At 33.6% G+C, this 18,318-nt stretch overlaps 2 protein-coding genes across 2 annotated transcripts in view; both read right to left on the minus strand.

Annotated features, from left to right (window-relative positions):
• Positions 1-468: 468 nt before the first annotated feature.
• The window catches only part of LOC121407067 (transport and Golgi organization protein 6 homolog), a 38,278-nt gene continuing 20,428 nt past the window's right edge, over positions 469-18,318 (minus strand). Inside the window, exon 14 of the mRNA XM_041597987.1 lies at positions 469-989. Coding sequence (XP_041453921.1) covers positions 810-989 — 180 coding nt within the window. The 3' untranslated portion in view covers positions 469-809. The remainder of the gene's footprint in view (positions 990-18,318) is intronic.
• On the minus strand, positions 6,899-8,618 carry LOC121407066 (small nuclear ribonucleoprotein Sm D1-like). Its single transcript, XM_041597985.1, has one exon. It carries the CDS (start codon positions 8,566-8,568, stop codon positions 8,185-8,187), a length of 384 nt encoding a protein of 127 aa, XP_041453919.1. The 5' UTR covers positions 8,569-8,618; the 3' UTR covers positions 6,899-8,184.

Below are 18,318 nucleotides of genomic sequence, written 5' to 3' on the forward strand. Positions count from 1 at the left end.
TTTCCTGCAAGACCGCTGAAAGACTGTTTTGAACCGTTTCAAAAAGTTTTGGGACTCACGAGGACCATGAAGACCATTGAAAGATCCATCAGAAATCGTGAAAGATCTCGGAGATCTGTGATAGTTTGTTAAAAGACCCTTGAAAGATCAATCAAGTTTCATGGTCTTACACAGTCTTTCAGAGGTCTTGCTCTCTGTGGAATGGGGGTTTTATGCAACAAGTGATCTTTCAGAATTCTTTCCATGGACTTTGCCTGGTCTTTCAATGATCTTTCAATGATCTCTCATAAGTCTTACAGTGATCTTCTCAAAAATCTTGAGAGACTTTCAAAAGATCATTGAAAGACTATTAAGATCTTTGAAAGTTCATCAAAAGACCGCTGAAAGACCACTGAAAGACCATTTTCCTGTAAGACCGTTGTAAGACTGTTTTGAACCATTTCAGAAAGTTTTGGAGCGCATAAAGACCACTGACAGATTGGTCAGGACTCGTGTGAGACCTCAAAGACCATTGTAGGTTCATTAAGAGACCTCTAAAAGATCAACCAGTATTCATGGTCTTTCAAAGGTCTTTCAGCGGTCTTGTTCTCTGTGGAATGGAATATTATCACCCCAGCTGTAGCGGAGTTATCATCATTGGCATTAAATGAACTTCTATATGTACCCATAGTACTATTCTTCTCACTCAAATATATTTTTTGATATTTCTAATTTAAAAAAAAATTCTCACTAATCAAACCACCTACCAAGAGTGACTTGCAGTGTCACCTTTTGTCCATCGGGTTTCACATGGTTTTTTGAAACCATGCCTATGGATTTAACACTGTGATCTTCTTTGACAGAGTCTGCTTAGGGAACAGGTATTGTTTCATGATAATGTCCAGTTCTTCCATGGCAAGCTGGGCATGTAGGAGCAACACGTCATCCTTCTCAACATCTCTAACATGCTTGAGGCATCGGTAGACATCCCGTATCGAGGTATCCAGAACCTACAAAGTAATATGGTTCAGAGTTTAGATATTCATAATTGATAGTCCATCCAAAATTGGAACTCTTACATAAAAATCAGGTTGCAAAATTATGTCAAAAATGCAAGAGGCAACAAAAATTGCTATTAAACTTAGGATTATTAAAACACCCAAGGGAGGAATCAAATTATGTGTGAAACTAATGAGAGAAAAGGGGTCATTCATCAATTAAAATACATACAAAATCATTTTTGCAATTGATGAAATCTCCCAAGCTATTGCCGTTTTATTTTACATTATGTTCGTAAATAAATAAACGAGAGAACTCAACTGTGCGATGGAAAAATATAAAATGCATGGTCGCTGTGCAATGGAAAATAAAATTTGCATGCAGCACAAAAATGGATCAAGTATTGAATGGCTTTCAACCAAAATGCATGGTTGCCGTGTAATGGAAAACAAAATTTGCATGCAGCACAAAAATGGATCAAATATTGAATGGCTTTCAACCAAAATCAATCAAATGAGAAGAATCTTTGTATGAGTAGTATACAAATTTAAATAAATGAACAAATAATAATAATAAAAAATCACATTGTGTCATGTATTAAATCATACAAATTAATAATTCACAATAATAATAATAGTGAATCATATCAATTTACACTATGATGGAATGAGTTGCCTACAAGGTAACTAAGTCAATCTATTGATTAGTTAAGTATCAACTTAAATTGAGTTTTAAAAACCCTATGATTTCTGGAACAGCCACAGGAAGAAGTGAATATTGTATGAATCTAATGAAAGAAAGATCTGAAATATACATCAATTTCATTTTATTATCATGGTTGATTTACATTTCCAAGGGGTAATTCAGCGTTAAAATAAAAAACTAAAATAAAAATTGTTTAAACTGATTTAAAGATTGATGAAATTTCCTTTGCTTTCACTGCTTTAACAATGAATATTACCTGACATAATGATATAAGTCTCCCATTAAAGAGGAATCTATCACAAATAAAATGTTGTTTTCAGAGGAAATAGATAAATGAAACAAGTTGATAGGTGAAAGTTTGAAAATATGAAAAAAAAATTGGTAATTACTAAACCATTGGAGACTTCAAATTAGCTGCACTTGTGATGTCATTAAAAAAGAAATTACTTTAAATTATGTTTTTCTCTCATGAGGACATAAACAATTTGCTACCTGGCTTGTATTTTGATTACTGCCGCAGGGGAATAGGTACTTGGGAGGAAACCACAAATAAATGATGGGAAAGTTGTCCTTGCCTCTTGTCATAATTTACTTACCTACATGTAGTTGCCAATTCGAAATTTGCATAGTCTTAGGGATATCAATTTTAAAGCAACCATAATTTTCTTATTGCTTGTCCGATTTTTTTTTCAAACTTTCACCATTTTGTTTTACTTATTTTCTCCTTTCTCACACAACATTTTATGATCAAGGTTGCATTCACCTTTAACAAAGAATAATTGTTAGCCTTTCATGTTGTCCAACATAACAGATTTCAGGGATGCTAATCATTTTAAATAACTGGGCTTTATAAGTTTAAAAGAAACCATGACATGTTAAAGTTCAATATATGCGTTTTAGGCCTGAAATGGGAAGTTGTAAGGGCCTGATCAATAACAGCTAAAAGTTTCAAGATTGGAATCTCTGTGATCTTTGCAGAGCAAACAGATCAAAAGACTAATACAGCATTGCAAGCAATGTCAAGTCCATTTTGGTAAAAAAATAATATCTAGCCTTGCAATTGATTGGGAGTTTGCACTTGATTTCTGGTCTGCCTCTTTCAACAAACAATACAAATCAATTTCATCTTGTTACAATTGATTTGTCATATGTAAATATGGGCCCTGTGGCTCTCTTACAATGATGTGTTAATTGATCCGATCAACCTCAACTAAATGGAAATCCATCATTGTCATAATTTTTTATACATAAAATTTATACAATGGACAGACATCCTATGTGAACAAAGAGAAGCACCGAGAATTTTCTTAATATTGAATATATTGAACAAACATGCATTTCAGATAATGATATTGCTGGCTTTCCATAGTCGTGGTTGATTGGATTAAGCAGAGGCCCTATATTGGAAATTTTGCAATCGATCACAAACATTTTCTTGAAACACTCCTATGTGATATTGTCAGGTATGATTTTTAGTACATATAATCGTCAAAGAAAATGAAGAGAAGGGAAACAAGATCAAAATAAAATCAGGACAAAATCAAATCAGAACTTAATCTTCTTTCAAATAGTGGGGGGTTTAGAAATCATGATTAGTTTTCCACTTCACAGTCATTGTATTAAGAGAACAAAAGATGTAATTAAAATTTATTCATAGATTTACTATTATCAGAAATGAATGTATAATTCAACAGAAGCATGAACATGGCAAAAGTCATAATATTCCCTTGATCAATTTAAGAGCCCTTTTTACATTTGGCATTTCAATACAATCAACTTGAACAACTACGCTCAATTTTCTCTTCATCTTCAATCATAAAAAAAAACAAAATTGTGTAATTATTTAAGTTACAAGTACAATTGATATTCTGATTATAAAAAAAATCAGATTTCAGAGAAGAAAGAGAAAATTAATTTCATTTCCATTTTGAGACCTTTTGAAGATCGAGTGTGCTTAAGTGCATGATTGAAATACTGCTGGTTATTGGATTCATTATAGGGTCATTCTCAGAAAAATGAACCAATTGATGGGGGGAAAAATTGTAAAAATGAAGTCTACAGAATGGGTTGAAAGATGCATATTGTGAAAGTACCATGTATGAGAAAGTGGCAGCAGAAAAGGGGCAAGTCGCTGTTGCGTCAATTTGAAGTACTGACCGGATTAAGTCGAGCACTGTATATCATCGTTACGGAGGTTAATCGTTAGCATGGCCCACATATGTTACTCGATTAAATCACTTTTGAAATGATTGAAATTGAAATGCACACAATTTAGTTTTAGCGTGGTATCAACAATTTCATTTTCTGAAGCAAAAATGTTTGCAAGATGGAAAAACTATTCAATATTGTTTTCAGAAGCAGGACTTTACCAAATAACATATAACAAAAAGTACCATAAAAATCATTGCACATCTTTCGTTCAGTTTAATGTTCATAATTTGAATGAGGCAACCTTAAAATAACTTTCATCCATAACCTGAGATCCTTAGCAATGCATGACCAATGCTGGGAATCCAAAGATAGTTTTTTTTTTTAATTTCTTCAAAATATGTATTAACAACAGTTTTAATCAAGGAGCAATACAACACAATTACTATGAAAAAGGTACAAAAGAATGCCATGATTAACCAGCAGAAAACAAATGTACAAAAATACCTTCTGATTCATCCCAACCCCCAAGGACCAGAGGTCCTAATTTACATATCACTTTATCAATAACAAATGCTGCACATCTATCACAACTTTGCTCTTAGCCAATCAAATTGCAGGACTTCAGTTGTTAAAGGTCAAGTACACCTCAGAAAAATGTTGATTTGAATCAATAGAGAAAAATCAGACAAGCACAATGCTGAAAATTTCATCAAAATCGGATGTAAAATTATTTCATTTCATTTCATTTCATGGTTTATTTCCAGTAAAACAATCATACACATACTGCAGCTAAAAAAGCTGAAATGTATGTATTTACAAAGGTATTACAATTGAACATGTATAGCATAAAACAATAGTGTAATAATGATAAAATAGTACATTAAAAAAAATACAGTATACAATGAAATTACAATGAAAATATACACTTTATGAGTTATTAAGGAGGTTAATGAAATATGGTATTGCACTTTGTTTAAAACGGGAGGTCCTGCATTTGTATTGCATATACTTTTGTTTATTGCGTAAATTCATGCCAACAACGTTCCTTTCCGGAAACCATTTTTTACAATGTTGATTTTTGCTTATAGAAACTGCAAAATCAGTGCATAATTGTTGACGTCTATCTTTAAGTGTATCCAGTTTGCATCGTTTTAAAGCATCTTTATAAGTTGAATAACTTTGACCTAAGATGATTTTACAAACTCTTTTCTGAATTCTTTCTAGTTTCTGTACATGGTCTAAAGTCAAACTTCCATTAAAGACAGGTACACAATATTCTAAAACAGGGCGGATGTATCCGATGTATATTTGTATTAAGTCAGAAATTGGTAATTTATACTTTTTCACTAATCTAAACATATAAAGTTTTTTATTGCACTTTTTTAACATTTCATTTATATGGAAATCCCATTTTAAATTATGTTGAATATAAACTCCTAAAATCTTTAAAGTATCAACATAAGGCAGTTCTGATTCCCCGATATGCAAAGACTCACAAAAGGGTGCATTTTTCATAAATGTTATGTTCATTGCCATGCACTTACTAGGATTTAGTGTCATATGATTACTGTTTGTCCATTCTAATAAATCATCTGAAATAGTTTGTAATATTGATAGTTTATGTAAGTTTCTGTTTTCTAGTAGTGTAAGATCATCAACGTATTTGAAATAAGGCAAAGATTGTTCTTGACAAGCATCATTAAACATAATCAAAAATAAAATGGGTCCTAATTTTGTGCCTTGAGGCTGTAAATAAGAAAGTTATGACATTTCAAAGTTTCGCTTATTTTCAACAAAATAGTTATATGAACGAGCCAGTTACCTCCAAATGAGAGAGTCGATGATGTCACTCACTCACTATTTCTTTTGTTTTTTATTGTTTGAATTATACAATATTTCAATTTTTACGAATTGACGATTAGGACCTCCTTGCCTGAAGCACAAAATGTTAAAATAATGGAATTCCACGTGTTCAGGGAGGTATGAAACTTCTTTTCACATGACAATGACGAGAAAATAAAAATATTTCATATTTCATATCACAAAATACAAAAGAAATAGTGAGTGAGTGATGTCATCAACTCTCTCATTTGAATGTAACTGGCTCGTTCATATAACTATTTTGTTGAAAATAAGCGAAACTTTAAAATGCCATAACTTTCTTATTTTACATCCGATTTTGATGAAATTTTCAGTGTTATGCTTGTTGAATATTTCGCTTTTTATTCAAATCAAGTTTTTGTTGGGGTGGACTTGTCCTTTAATAACAGCAGCATGTACCTTGTCATTGATAATAAAGAATTAAAGGGGAAGTTCACCCTGACAAAAAGTTTATTGTAAAAATAGCAGAAAAAATAATAAAAAAGTTTGCCGAAGGTTTGAGAAAAATTCATCAAATAATCAAAAAGTTATTAGAATTTCAATTATTTGATTTGTGACGTCATATGCGAGCAGCATTCCTACATAGCGAATGGTAAAAAATCAAAGAAATGTCATTTTCTCAGAAAATTGAAAATAGTTTTCACTGTACCTTTTGTATATCAATAGACAAATCATTTCACACCCGATCATGAATAGAAAACAAAATTAAGTCATCAGGAACCATACAAAATTTGAAATTCATGCATTTTATATTACATAACACATGAGGCAGCTGCTCGTTTATGACGTCACAAATCCAAAACTTTGAACTCTAATAACTTTCTTACTCTTTAACGGATTTTCCTCAAACCTTCACCAATATTTTTTACTATTTTTTCTGCTATTTTTAAAACAAAGTTTTCTTCAGGGTGAACTTCCCCTTTAAATAAAGGTACGAACCAGGACAGCCACACAAATAAAAGTAACACCAAATCAACCAATCATATGGAATTATCAAACTAACGCAATAGCTTTGACAGGTCCAAGGTTGATTAATTGGTGCAACTGTAGCACACATGTACAGGCAGATATCAGACAGATATTGAAAACGGGTACACCCTATTTGATTAAGGTTTATAAAACACTCCGGTTACCTATTTACAATGGAATGTTCACCCCTTCCCCTATTCACTATCTAAAAATATCTTCCACATATTTTCATGACAGAATAAATATGCAAGTCGAGAAGGATTTGAAATATACCACCAATTTCTCAATAATGGGAATAAGAAGAATTGATTTACCTAGCTTAACACAGTTTCTCGTCTGCACAATGTAATGACACAAACAAAGGTCCACTTCCTGTGACATTCTACCACTGGGCATCTTTAATACAATAGTGCTCAATCAATTCTAAGACAGTGTTTTTACCACCCATGCAATATCTTTGGTATATCATGATAGAGTAGTTGTTAACACATTTCTGTGATGCGTGTAACTGGAATACACATAGCTAAATTGCATGTTGCAGCATATTATGTCTTAAAATTTCATGTAGCTTACTAATTCGAGAAATTTCCTTCAAAATACTGCCCAGACCACATCACTGTCAGTGTATCAACACCTTCTTCAATGGAAACAACTTTCTATGATGGCAACATTGTATATAGATATTTCATTTCTCAAAAGAAACAGATGCAGGTAGCCTCAATTAAACTGATCAGGGCTACATTTTCTTTCTGAGTGAACAATAATTACTCAAAGACATTCATCATCAAACAATTCTGTTTCCATATATCATCCCTCTTAATTCTGCAGAATCGTGAAACATTACTTGCAGATTTCTGAAAACTGCAATATTGAATCACTTTTACACTATGTCCTAAGGGTTTCATACCTGAAACATGCCTCGGAATACAAGAATAAGTGCTATTTTCAAAGAAAACTGAAATAACAGTCACAGTTATAAGAGATGAGAGCCAAAAGGACAGTTCATGAAGCATTTGGTAGATGATATTCACACTCACAACTTTAATGAGCGACTGGAATCCCAGCATTTGATTGGCCGAGAGCAAACCTCACTGACAACTCTGCTTCATGAAACTCTTCCCACATCTTTACATCATCCTGAAAATGTTCCTTCCCTGCAAAGGTTCTCTAACTTATAATTAACATACGTATTTGATTTCTGGTGAATGAATGAAAAAGCAAAAGAGAAGCTGCTTTGCACCATCAACAATCTCTATACTTCACAATCCCTCATCAGGAACCCTGGTTTGCTTGACAGAATAAACCCCCACCCCCCACTGATTATATGATCTCCATCTACCTACCATCATAGCAACAGATCAAGGATTCATGTTCTCAAATTTGGGCAGAAAGTATTCATGAAGAGTTTTATGGCTGGGAGCAATAGGGGAATAGAAGGCGACAAACCATGATTTATACAATTCAGGACAAAAGGTACATATGCGATGTGAAGTACTATGTTTATCTCCTTCCGCCTCCTCCTCCACCACGGCCCCTACCACGACCACCACGCCCTCGACCTCTTCCTCCTCGTCCACGTCCTCTTCCTCCCATTGATCCAAATTGCTGCTTCTTCCTCATCTTCTCTCTGGGAGAATCATCTACAAGCAGTTGATCCAGGGGGAGGCTGTCAGGGAGGATGTAATACCGAATGTTGTTGCCACGGATACTGAGAGATTCCAGCTGCTGTGTTTCTCTGTTCTTTGGTGTGAGTTTGACTGACTTTAAGTGAGTGTTCATGCTGACATCAACACCTGTGATTTTCCCATGTACTTGGGTTCCATTCTTGAGTTCGATGGTGACAGTCTCGTCACTGAGCTTCATAAGAAATCTGACTAGCTTCATGATGATGTGGGATTGCGATCAGCATCCGACGATAAAAATTGGACGTTCAATCGACGCAATCCAAAGATAGTTTACCATTAAATCCTCTCGATAGCATTTAACCTTGTCAATTGTCGTTACGGAAGTTAAAATCAAGTTACAAATTGCAATACTTATTTTGTTAGCTTAGGAACATCCATATCAAGGTATTCGTCTACTTTTTATTTTATTTATTAAAGATTAATGTGGAACGCATTGCTTAATCCCCCCCCAAAAAAAATGTTAAAAACAGAACAGGAAGCGGACATCTGTCATTTTTGTTGTCCTTGTTCAAAGTTGGAATGAGAAAACCGAATAACCAGGCCACAGAATTGCAGTTCATCTTAAAGGTTTCTGGCAATAAACAAAATATAACAATCGCAGTCCCGTAACCAGGATGAGTTCTCTGGGTTATGAGGAATCCCACCGCTTGCCAATAGCCAAAAAAGATAGAGAAAAAAAAAGAAAAAGAGAATTAAAAAAGGACATGGGGAAATGAATAATAATAAAGTGAGGTGAATGAAATAAGAGGCTAAAAATTCACAAATACATAAATCATCAATGAAATCTATATGATCTAATTGCGATTTGTTTTCATTATTTTGTTTCATTGAGATACGCAATTACGCATCCTGTTCGTGATTTAAAAAATAGCCAAAATGTTTGATTATCGAAATACGTATAATAAATTCCAACAAACCGTGAGTGTTTGAAATACCCCTTTCCATGTTTTCATGTCAGTAGGCCTATATCAATTATTTCAGTGCTTTTTCATGCGCATTAAAGAGGTCATCCAGGCTGAAAATCTGATCTGAACAGATAATAATCAGACAAACAAAATACTGCAAATATATGATCAAAATCGAACAAGGAATAACAGCGTTATGCCATATGAAAGATATGCATTATTTTAGTGAAACAGTTTGGTCTATGCATATCTTCATGAATATTAAAAGAGCTGATTGATGGTGCATAATCCCCACTTGTTCTTTTGCATTCTCTTGCATGAAATTATTTTTTATTCAATTTATATCCTCTTTTTTTGAAAGTGTGCTTAAAATGTCTGGTTTTCATATTGGAATGACATATTTTCAGCTCCCGCTTCGCACTCGCTGCTTATCATTTCCTTAGCAAGACACCCATCCTTTTTATGATTACAGAAAGTTAATAGAATGTCCCATATTTTGGTTCTAAACCTAAATAAGCGCGCGTTTTACCATTACAATTACAATTGTTGTTTATTGGATATATATCTTGTTCTCAAATTAAAACGTCCAAAAAATTATTGTTCTCAGATCAAAATATAAAATATTTACAGTCGCATCAATTAAGATACCCATCCTTGTAATTAGTACAAACAGTGTTTAGATTGTCAAGGCTTTAGTCAGAATGCGAAAAAAAAATCAGCTAGCACTTTGTACTTGCATTAATACTTTATTCAGATAACATCCTGATCATTTCTACAAAAAAGTTCTTAGAATCAAGTTTTCAGATTAGACTATTCACAAGTTTTAGCTCGCACTTTGCGCTCACATTTTTGATCGGTGAAATAACCCTCCTCATGAGTCATTGCAAATAGTTTTCCTTCCTCTTTTCTTGTCCATGAAAGCTGAATTGTTTCTCCTTCTTCCCTTTTTCTCCACCGTTTCTACCGACTTCAGCATTAGACAAAGCCATGTCACCTGTTCTGGAACTAGAATCGTACTATCAATCTCAACAAAGTACAGCAGAGAAGTTTATTAACTTCCGTAACAGTATTGTTATAGAAGTTAATGCACTTTCTATAGCAAAGAAATTTAGAAATTTTAAGTTCTAAAGAAGATTCCAATATTCAAAATTTGTAGTATGAATTATTAAAAATTCCAAAAGCATTAAATATCGTATATAATTCTCGGGAAATTGTTTTCGCTGGCAATTTTCCCTCTTTACAAAGTGATGTTGAAAATAAGATGTGCAATAATAATTTTACAAGGATGAATAGCTGTTATTTCTATGGGTACGTAGGTGGAGGGTACCTTATATAATTTATATCTGTATGAGCCGGAGTGATGCAGTATAGCACAAATTTGTAGCATATTTAAGAAAATATGTTACGGAAGTTAATGCGTTACGGAAGTTACCGGGGGGTAATGTCTTTGTGCTTTGTGGTCCAACCTGGACCTTATTTAGCAGCCCTACCTTTGAAAACTGTATCAAAGGTGTCTCTTATCCTATATAATACTGAATCCTTAACAGAACTGGCAAAGTGCATATTTTCTTAAGGTGCGTTACGGATGTTAAACCTGTTTAGCAGGGTTGGCGATTTTTTTTATTCAAATCAGATTTTTTAAATTTAAATCAGATTTTTTTGATTTTTTAAAAGTTCCTTCGAAAAAAAGGGTAATTATCCCCCCTTACTCTTACAATGACATCAATATTGATGTTATACATTTCACCCCTAATATTGTTCTTAACCACATATTTTGTAATTAAAATCCAGTAAAAATGAACAATTAAAAATAAATTTGAGGAATCATGTATCTGAACTTAATTCTATCATACATAGGCCTATGAAGGAATATTCCATAGGGAATTCCCAGTGAGTAGAGAATGATGATATATGATAACGATTTTATTTAATCCAAATCAAAGATGCATTTAAGTGTAATTTCTAAGGAAATTCCGAAGATATTATTCAATCATTGTTAGTGGAGACTAAAGGTAGATGGAAAATAAAGCTGGAAAAATGAAAGAAAATTACATTAAATCCTGCCAAACGATAGCTATTTCCCCTTTTATGTTCTTTTTGACGTTTGCGACTGCTAGAAAAAGTGCAGCCATCGTCATCCCCAACTTAACCTCTCCTTAACGCAGTGTTAAATTTTCGTGTTATCTTTGAACAAAATTTTAGCTAACACCATTTTCAGAATACCAAATTTCGTTTTATCTTCCTCCGTAACACCGCGTATGGGGGTCGCGCGTTGCGCACTGCGTATTTCATGACCTGCGCGGTGTTACCACTTGGGCCACGTGTTTTTCATGCTAACACGATTTTCAGAATACCAATCGTGTTAGCTAACACCGTTTTTGTCATAAAAAAAACCACCGTTTTTGTGCTAACACGGTTTTCAGAATACCGCCCTTTTGTCTTGCGAGCACTCGCAGTCGTTGTAGATGGTCGCACGAACTCGAGGTGGTCGTGACTGGTCACATTTGAATTTTGAACATGTTCAATATCCGAACGCGATCAAATACGATCGATTCATTCGCATCAGGCCGTACCCGGGGTCGTACCATCGGTCGAGCAATCATCGTGCGAGTGTTGTTTAACATTGTACGACTTGGTGCGAGAGGTGGCACAACTAAGTAGTCGCATTTACTTGACTGGAGGTCGTACAACACTTGAACATGTGCAAGCGACCTACATGTACAGAGACCTGTCTTGCGACTGGGTGCGACTATTGCAAGACCAATCGCAACGGCTTACAACATTGCATTACCGTTTCATTCGCATATATGCGACCGTTCCACTCGCAATCCCTCGTGCAACACTCACATTTGATCGCACGAGCACAATAAGAGCATATACGACTTACTCCTGCAACGGGGTTTACTGTTTTTTTTTGTTGTACGACAGCTGTTGCAACTGTGAAAGCCTCTATGCGATCTTATGAGATGACTAGTGATTGTTGCCTGTTGCAGCCTGTCGCACGACCAAAAGGTCGCAAATGGTCGTACGTCAATTGTGAAAGGGGCTTAAGGTCTTCATCAGAGCTTACCAATGAAAAGCGGACAATGGGTGATTTGGTGATTTGGCCTTGGTGTTGAAATTTGGATTGCTTCCCCTTGCTCCAAAACTTATTCATAATATGAATAACTGATCCAGATCACATTATTAACACTTCAACAACTAGTAAGCGACTTTTCAGGAACACCTTCATTTTATGTTTGGCGTTATAATCGTGCAAAAATTGACCTAACCCCAACACCAAAAGGTCAACACTGAACTTGAAATCACTCAATGAGTTGGTTCAAAACAATACAGAAAAGCACTTCTGGACAGTGAATGACTTTTCATAAATGACAATATTTTGGTCACATGGTGTTACCACAATATACCAACACAATCATTGAACAATTATCAAATATCACAAGATTTTGATAATATTAAAATATTGTTAATAATGAAATATTTCCCACCACTAAAACAGTCTGTCCTCAAAGTCCCCATATCATTTCGACCCCAAGCTCCTTGTCTCCCTCCCACATACAGCATCACCAATTCCACATGCCTCTTAACGGACAAGTCCACCCCAACAAAAACTTGATTTGAATGAAAAGAGAAAAAATCAACAAGCATTTACACTGAAAATTTCATCAAAATCGGATGTAAAATAAGAAAGTTATGGCATTTTAAAGTTACGCTTCATTTCACAAAACGGTTATATGCACATCTCGGTCGGTATGCAAATGAGGATCTGATGACATCACTCACTCACTATTTCTTTCGTATTTTATTATATGAAATACTTTTATTTTCTCGTCATTGTCATGTGAAATAAAGTTTCATTCCTACCTGAACACGTGAAATTCCATTATTTTAACATTTTGTGCTTCAGGCAAGGAGGTCCTAATCGTCAAATTCGTAAAAATTGAAATATTCTATAATTCAAACAATAAAAAACAAAAGAAATAGTGTGTGAGTGATATCATTGACTCTCTCATTTGGATGTAACAGGCTACTTCATATAATTATTTGTTAAAAATAAGCGAAAATTTGAAATGTCATAACTTTCTTATTTTACATCCGATTTTGATGAAATTTTCAGCATTGTGCTTGTCTGATTTTTCTCTATTTATCAACATTTTTCTGAGGTGGACTTGACCTTTAAATACTCTGATTTTCATAGGAAATGTTTTCTTTTGCAACAACTCTCTACAATTCCTGATCTTCGTCCAACCAAACATTGCTTAAGCAAGCACAGCTGCATCATATATGTATATCGACAACCCAAACCTATCCTGCTCCCCCCTCCCCCAGGGATGATAACTCCTTCACCATTCTACCCAATCACAAATATCATATCCATTACCATTCATTCATTTAAGAAAAACATGAAGAACAACAGTATATATGAAGAAATAAATGGTTTCCTTATATACATGAATGTAATCATTCAGCTCCGAGACAATAACATTTAACAACTTTTAAATCCTGATATAGCATATCACCATTTCCACTTGATACAATTACCGGTCCATATTAACAAGATATTGCTTGATATGAAATTGGCATTCTCACAAACCTCTTCTAAATAAAAAAACATTTTTTAAATTAGCAATCATTATAAAAACTGTTTCAGCCATATTCATTGAGCTTGAAAGCCATTAGATGCACTTCCACTCTAAAATTAATGAAATTTAAATCCTTAAGATTATGTTTTCTTTTTTAAATGCCTTCAATCTCTTCCACAATCCCAAAGCCAACAGATTAGTCATATATCCAATTGATATATTTTGATTTTGCTTAGCAAAAGTAATGACATTAAAGAAATCCACAAGAAAATTCTTTTAATTGGACTGTCTAATTTCACATGGGAGATGCAATAACGTATTCTGCTAAGAGAGAGAGAGAGAGAGAGATGAATTCATTAAAATGTAATATTCCTTCTTCTTATTATTTTTTCTTTAAAAATACACCTATTTACATATTTTACCCCTTATTTTTCACATTTTCACAAATTTTGAAATTTTGGTTTGTATTTTTATTAGCTAGGCACATTAAATATTTGAAATTAAATGAAGGGTGTTGCCCATCTATAGATTGTTTGTCTTTCTTCCTCTATGTTATTTTTTTCTCTCCCTCCCTAATCAAAATCGGATGTAAAGTAAGAAAAGATATGACATAATCAAGTTTTGCTTATTAAAAAAAAGTGATATGCAAAACTCAGCAGCATGCAGATTAGACAGTCGATGATGTCCCTCACTATTTCTTGAATTATACAATATTTCAATTTAACAGATTTGTCAATAAGGACCAACTTGACTGCCTGAACCATAAAAATGTTAAAGCAGTTGTTATTCCACATGTTCAGGGAGGAAGATGATTTTATTTTGCAGGAGTATGAGGAGAAAACTAGAATAATTCATATTTCATATTGTATAAAAAATACAAAAGAAATAGTGAGTGAATGACGTGACTGACTTCATTTGCATATACCGACAAGGATGTGCATAAAACTATTTTGTGAAATTAAGCGAAACTTTAACATGTCATAACTTTCTAATTTTACATCCGATTTTGATGAACTATTCAGTGTTATGCCTAGTAGGATTTGTTTTCTTATAATTCAAATAAATTATTTGTTGGGGTGAAATTGTCCTCTAATATTGCAAACTATGCAGTATTAGAGGAATGCTTTTGCCCTCTTCTTATTTCTCTTTTTTTTATAATCACAAGATGGCGAATGCCCCCCTGACCCCCTTAGGAGCTGCCCCAGAAGACTCTTATCCATGCAGGTCTTCCATAGGAAATTAATCAATGGAATTCATGAAAAAAAAAGGTTTACAAAATTCCTGAAGGGGGGGGGCCTGTATATTACATTTTAATGTTGATAAGAGACCTTGAGTAAATTATTACCCTCAATGAAAGGGAGAGGGAGTTGCTTACTCTGTCAAGATGATTATCTTGCTAGCCCATGAGAATCAGACATTTTTTAGACCCTCAAAGCATTACGATGGCCAAGTAATGAATGATATGAAGAAGCAATAGAGTTTTGAAGAGAAATGTAATCATCAGGGAGACAAGTCTTTTCCTAGATTCTGCTTTGTTGTCAAGATAATGTGGTGTCTTTCATCAAAATATTGAAGGGAATGGTTAATGACTTTGTCAAAAGGGAAATCTTGTCAGTAATTTTGAAGCTTTGTTTTTCTTCCTACATTATTCATTAAAAATACATACAGTCTTTTAAATCCTACAGGAAATGAAATACTTGAACAACAATAGATAATTTTGGATCAGTAAGATCAATCTCTTGAAAGAAATGAAGAATTCTCTAGAGAGGGAAATTGATTTCCGTAGATATGAATTACAATCATATTTTTGGGGTAATCAAAGCTTGTCTCAAGGTTTGGAAAAGGATCAGTAATTTGAATTAGAGTATTCTCAAACATTCAATATTAGAAAAGTGCAGTGGCTGTGAAATACTTATCATCGGTTGGTTATCTGTGAAAATTTTATTTTTACGTGTAGGTGGTCTTGTCTATAACAGATCACCTATTTATTTTGTCAGAATTTTCTTTATCATTTGTTTTTATTTCTAATTGATTTATTTTAACAATTTTTGTTCTCAAAATCTACCATGTAAATTTATTGAATATCATGTAGACACGCCAGAATAAGCTTTTCAAAGTCATCAGGTCATGATGACTTCACCTAGGTGCCATTTTGCAAAATTATTTGACGATATTATTATAACGGATAATCAGAAATCAATCATAATTTACAGAGCATAAATTTCAGGTCAAAGGTCAACTGTCCATGTCATCAAAGTTCATGAAGAGGTCATGATGCACGAGCCAAAATTTAAAACATCCTCAAAGTTGACTTTAAAATAATTTTGAGTACATTTCAGGTCATTTAAAACATTTTGCACACTCACACATATGTGCGTTCGTTTTTTGTGCATAACGTCATTACGCACAATAGAATCACTGTTAATTTAATATGCACTAATGATATAATTCTGAGCAATATGATACCTTGATCTCTCTAAGACCACTAATAAAGGACTGAACACTGTATCAAAACTCACTGTAGCACTTCAGAACAAACTGGTACCCCCAATTTTTTTGTTCGTATATCAATAAAGTATGAATCATAAATATGATTTCATGTCTCATTTGGCCTTAAATCATATTATGACATCATCAAAATGGCATCGGAACTCAAATTTCCCATTCTGTTTGTTAAAACATCATCATAATTATGCAAATCGCCTCTAAAATCCCCCAAAATGCATGCTTTGGGGTGACCATTCTTTGTAGAGTCGCCCCAAGATCTGTCACAGAATATTCAAGATTAATAGATAATCGATATTCTACGGTAGAATGACATTTGCATTTGCTGCCCCGGAAAGGTAGACACAAAATTTGTGCAATCATCAAAATGTGTAAAAAAAAAAATAGCCCCTAAAAATAGAAATTATTTCCTACCCTGAGACAATGTAATAGGAATAAAAATAACCGTCTCCTTTTCTGTTCGCATATTTATCTCTTAATAGGAAAGGATTTGTATAGAAATTAATGTAATATATTTCTCATTCATAATTCATATTATGTAATCATATCATTACTACTATTATTACAGTAACCATATATGAGGATCACAAGTCCTAAAAAACACAAGTTTGACCCCCCCCCCTCTTAAAACATGTATTATAAAAACCAGGGGTGGTATTCTGAGATCCATTTTATCTCAGATAAAATAAAATATTTTATCTCCGTTAAAATCAGTGAGATAAAATGCCCTTAAAATCTCTCCAAATTGGTATTCTGAGAACCATTTTATCTTCATTTTATCTCTGTAAGACACACCTACTTTTTAATCAATATCCAATTAGAAACGCGCTTTTATAGCTCTTTCGTGTCAGTCAACCAATGGAAATCTATTCCACAAGGAGGTGTGGCAAAGGAGTGAGATTGCGTTAATTTTTTACTTCAAATACGCTTGCACTATACGCTCGCGCGTCTTTACAGAGATTTCTTTTTAACAAAAAGGACAATGCTCTCATCTTTTTTCGAGGTCTGTATCGCATCTTTTCAAGCATCATTTCAAAGACAATATTAGTAAAGACAAGTCTTATGAAATACTTTCTTATTGTACAAGAATAACGTTAAGGTGTTATTCTTAATAAATATATAATTTTTCTTCATTTTCATGTCAACATTTGGGGTTAATTCACCTAGAAATATTGGTGAAATCAACGTCGCGGAGATAAAATAGCCCCTACCCTCTTTTAAGTTTATTTTATTTTTTTCTTCAAACTAACTTGGGCGCAAGCACATCATCTGCGTTGCAATACACAGATACGCGATGCCTTTGTCTACGCAGGCACTGTTTTGTTGCGTATCATTAAAAGTTACGCAAGATAAAATTTATACACAAGATAAAATTGTAAATTTTATCTGAGAGATAAAATGTCATCTCAGAATACCAATTTCATTTTAAGAGATAAAATAAAATATTTTAAAGATAAAATGACCTCAGAATACCACCCCTGTCCATTAAGACTACCTAATGATAAAGATTCACTTTCTTGTCTACCTCAGGTGATCATTAAAGGAGAATGAAACCATGGGAACAAGATAGCTTGTGTGAAAACAGAAAAATCAAAGAAAACAGATCAAAAGTTTGAGAAAAATCGGACAAATAATGAGTAAGTTATGAGCATTTGAATATTGCGATCACTAATGCTATGGAGATAGCAAATCGGCAATGCGACAAAGATGTGTGATGTCACTTGTGAACAACTCTCCCCATTACTTTAGTATATATTTCACTTGAATTTCCTCTTTTATCACATCTATCCATAGATCATGTGTTCTTTCTACATGAGGGCATGTAATACGTATTTTTTAAGAATACATCTTGGATAGAGAGTTTGTATCATAAGAAAAAGTAAAAAGAGACATTTTGAGGGCATTTTATAGTCCACCAAAGGGAAAGTTGTTCATCAGTGACATCACACATCC

Source organism: Lytechinus variegatus, chromosome 2, assembly GCF_018143015.1.
Source record: "Lytechinus variegatus isolate NC3 chromosome 2, Lvar_3.0, whole genome shotgun sequence".
Taxonomy (NCBI): Eukaryota; Metazoa; Echinodermata; class Echinoidea; order Temnopleuroida; family Toxopneustidae; genus Lytechinus; species Lytechinus variegatus.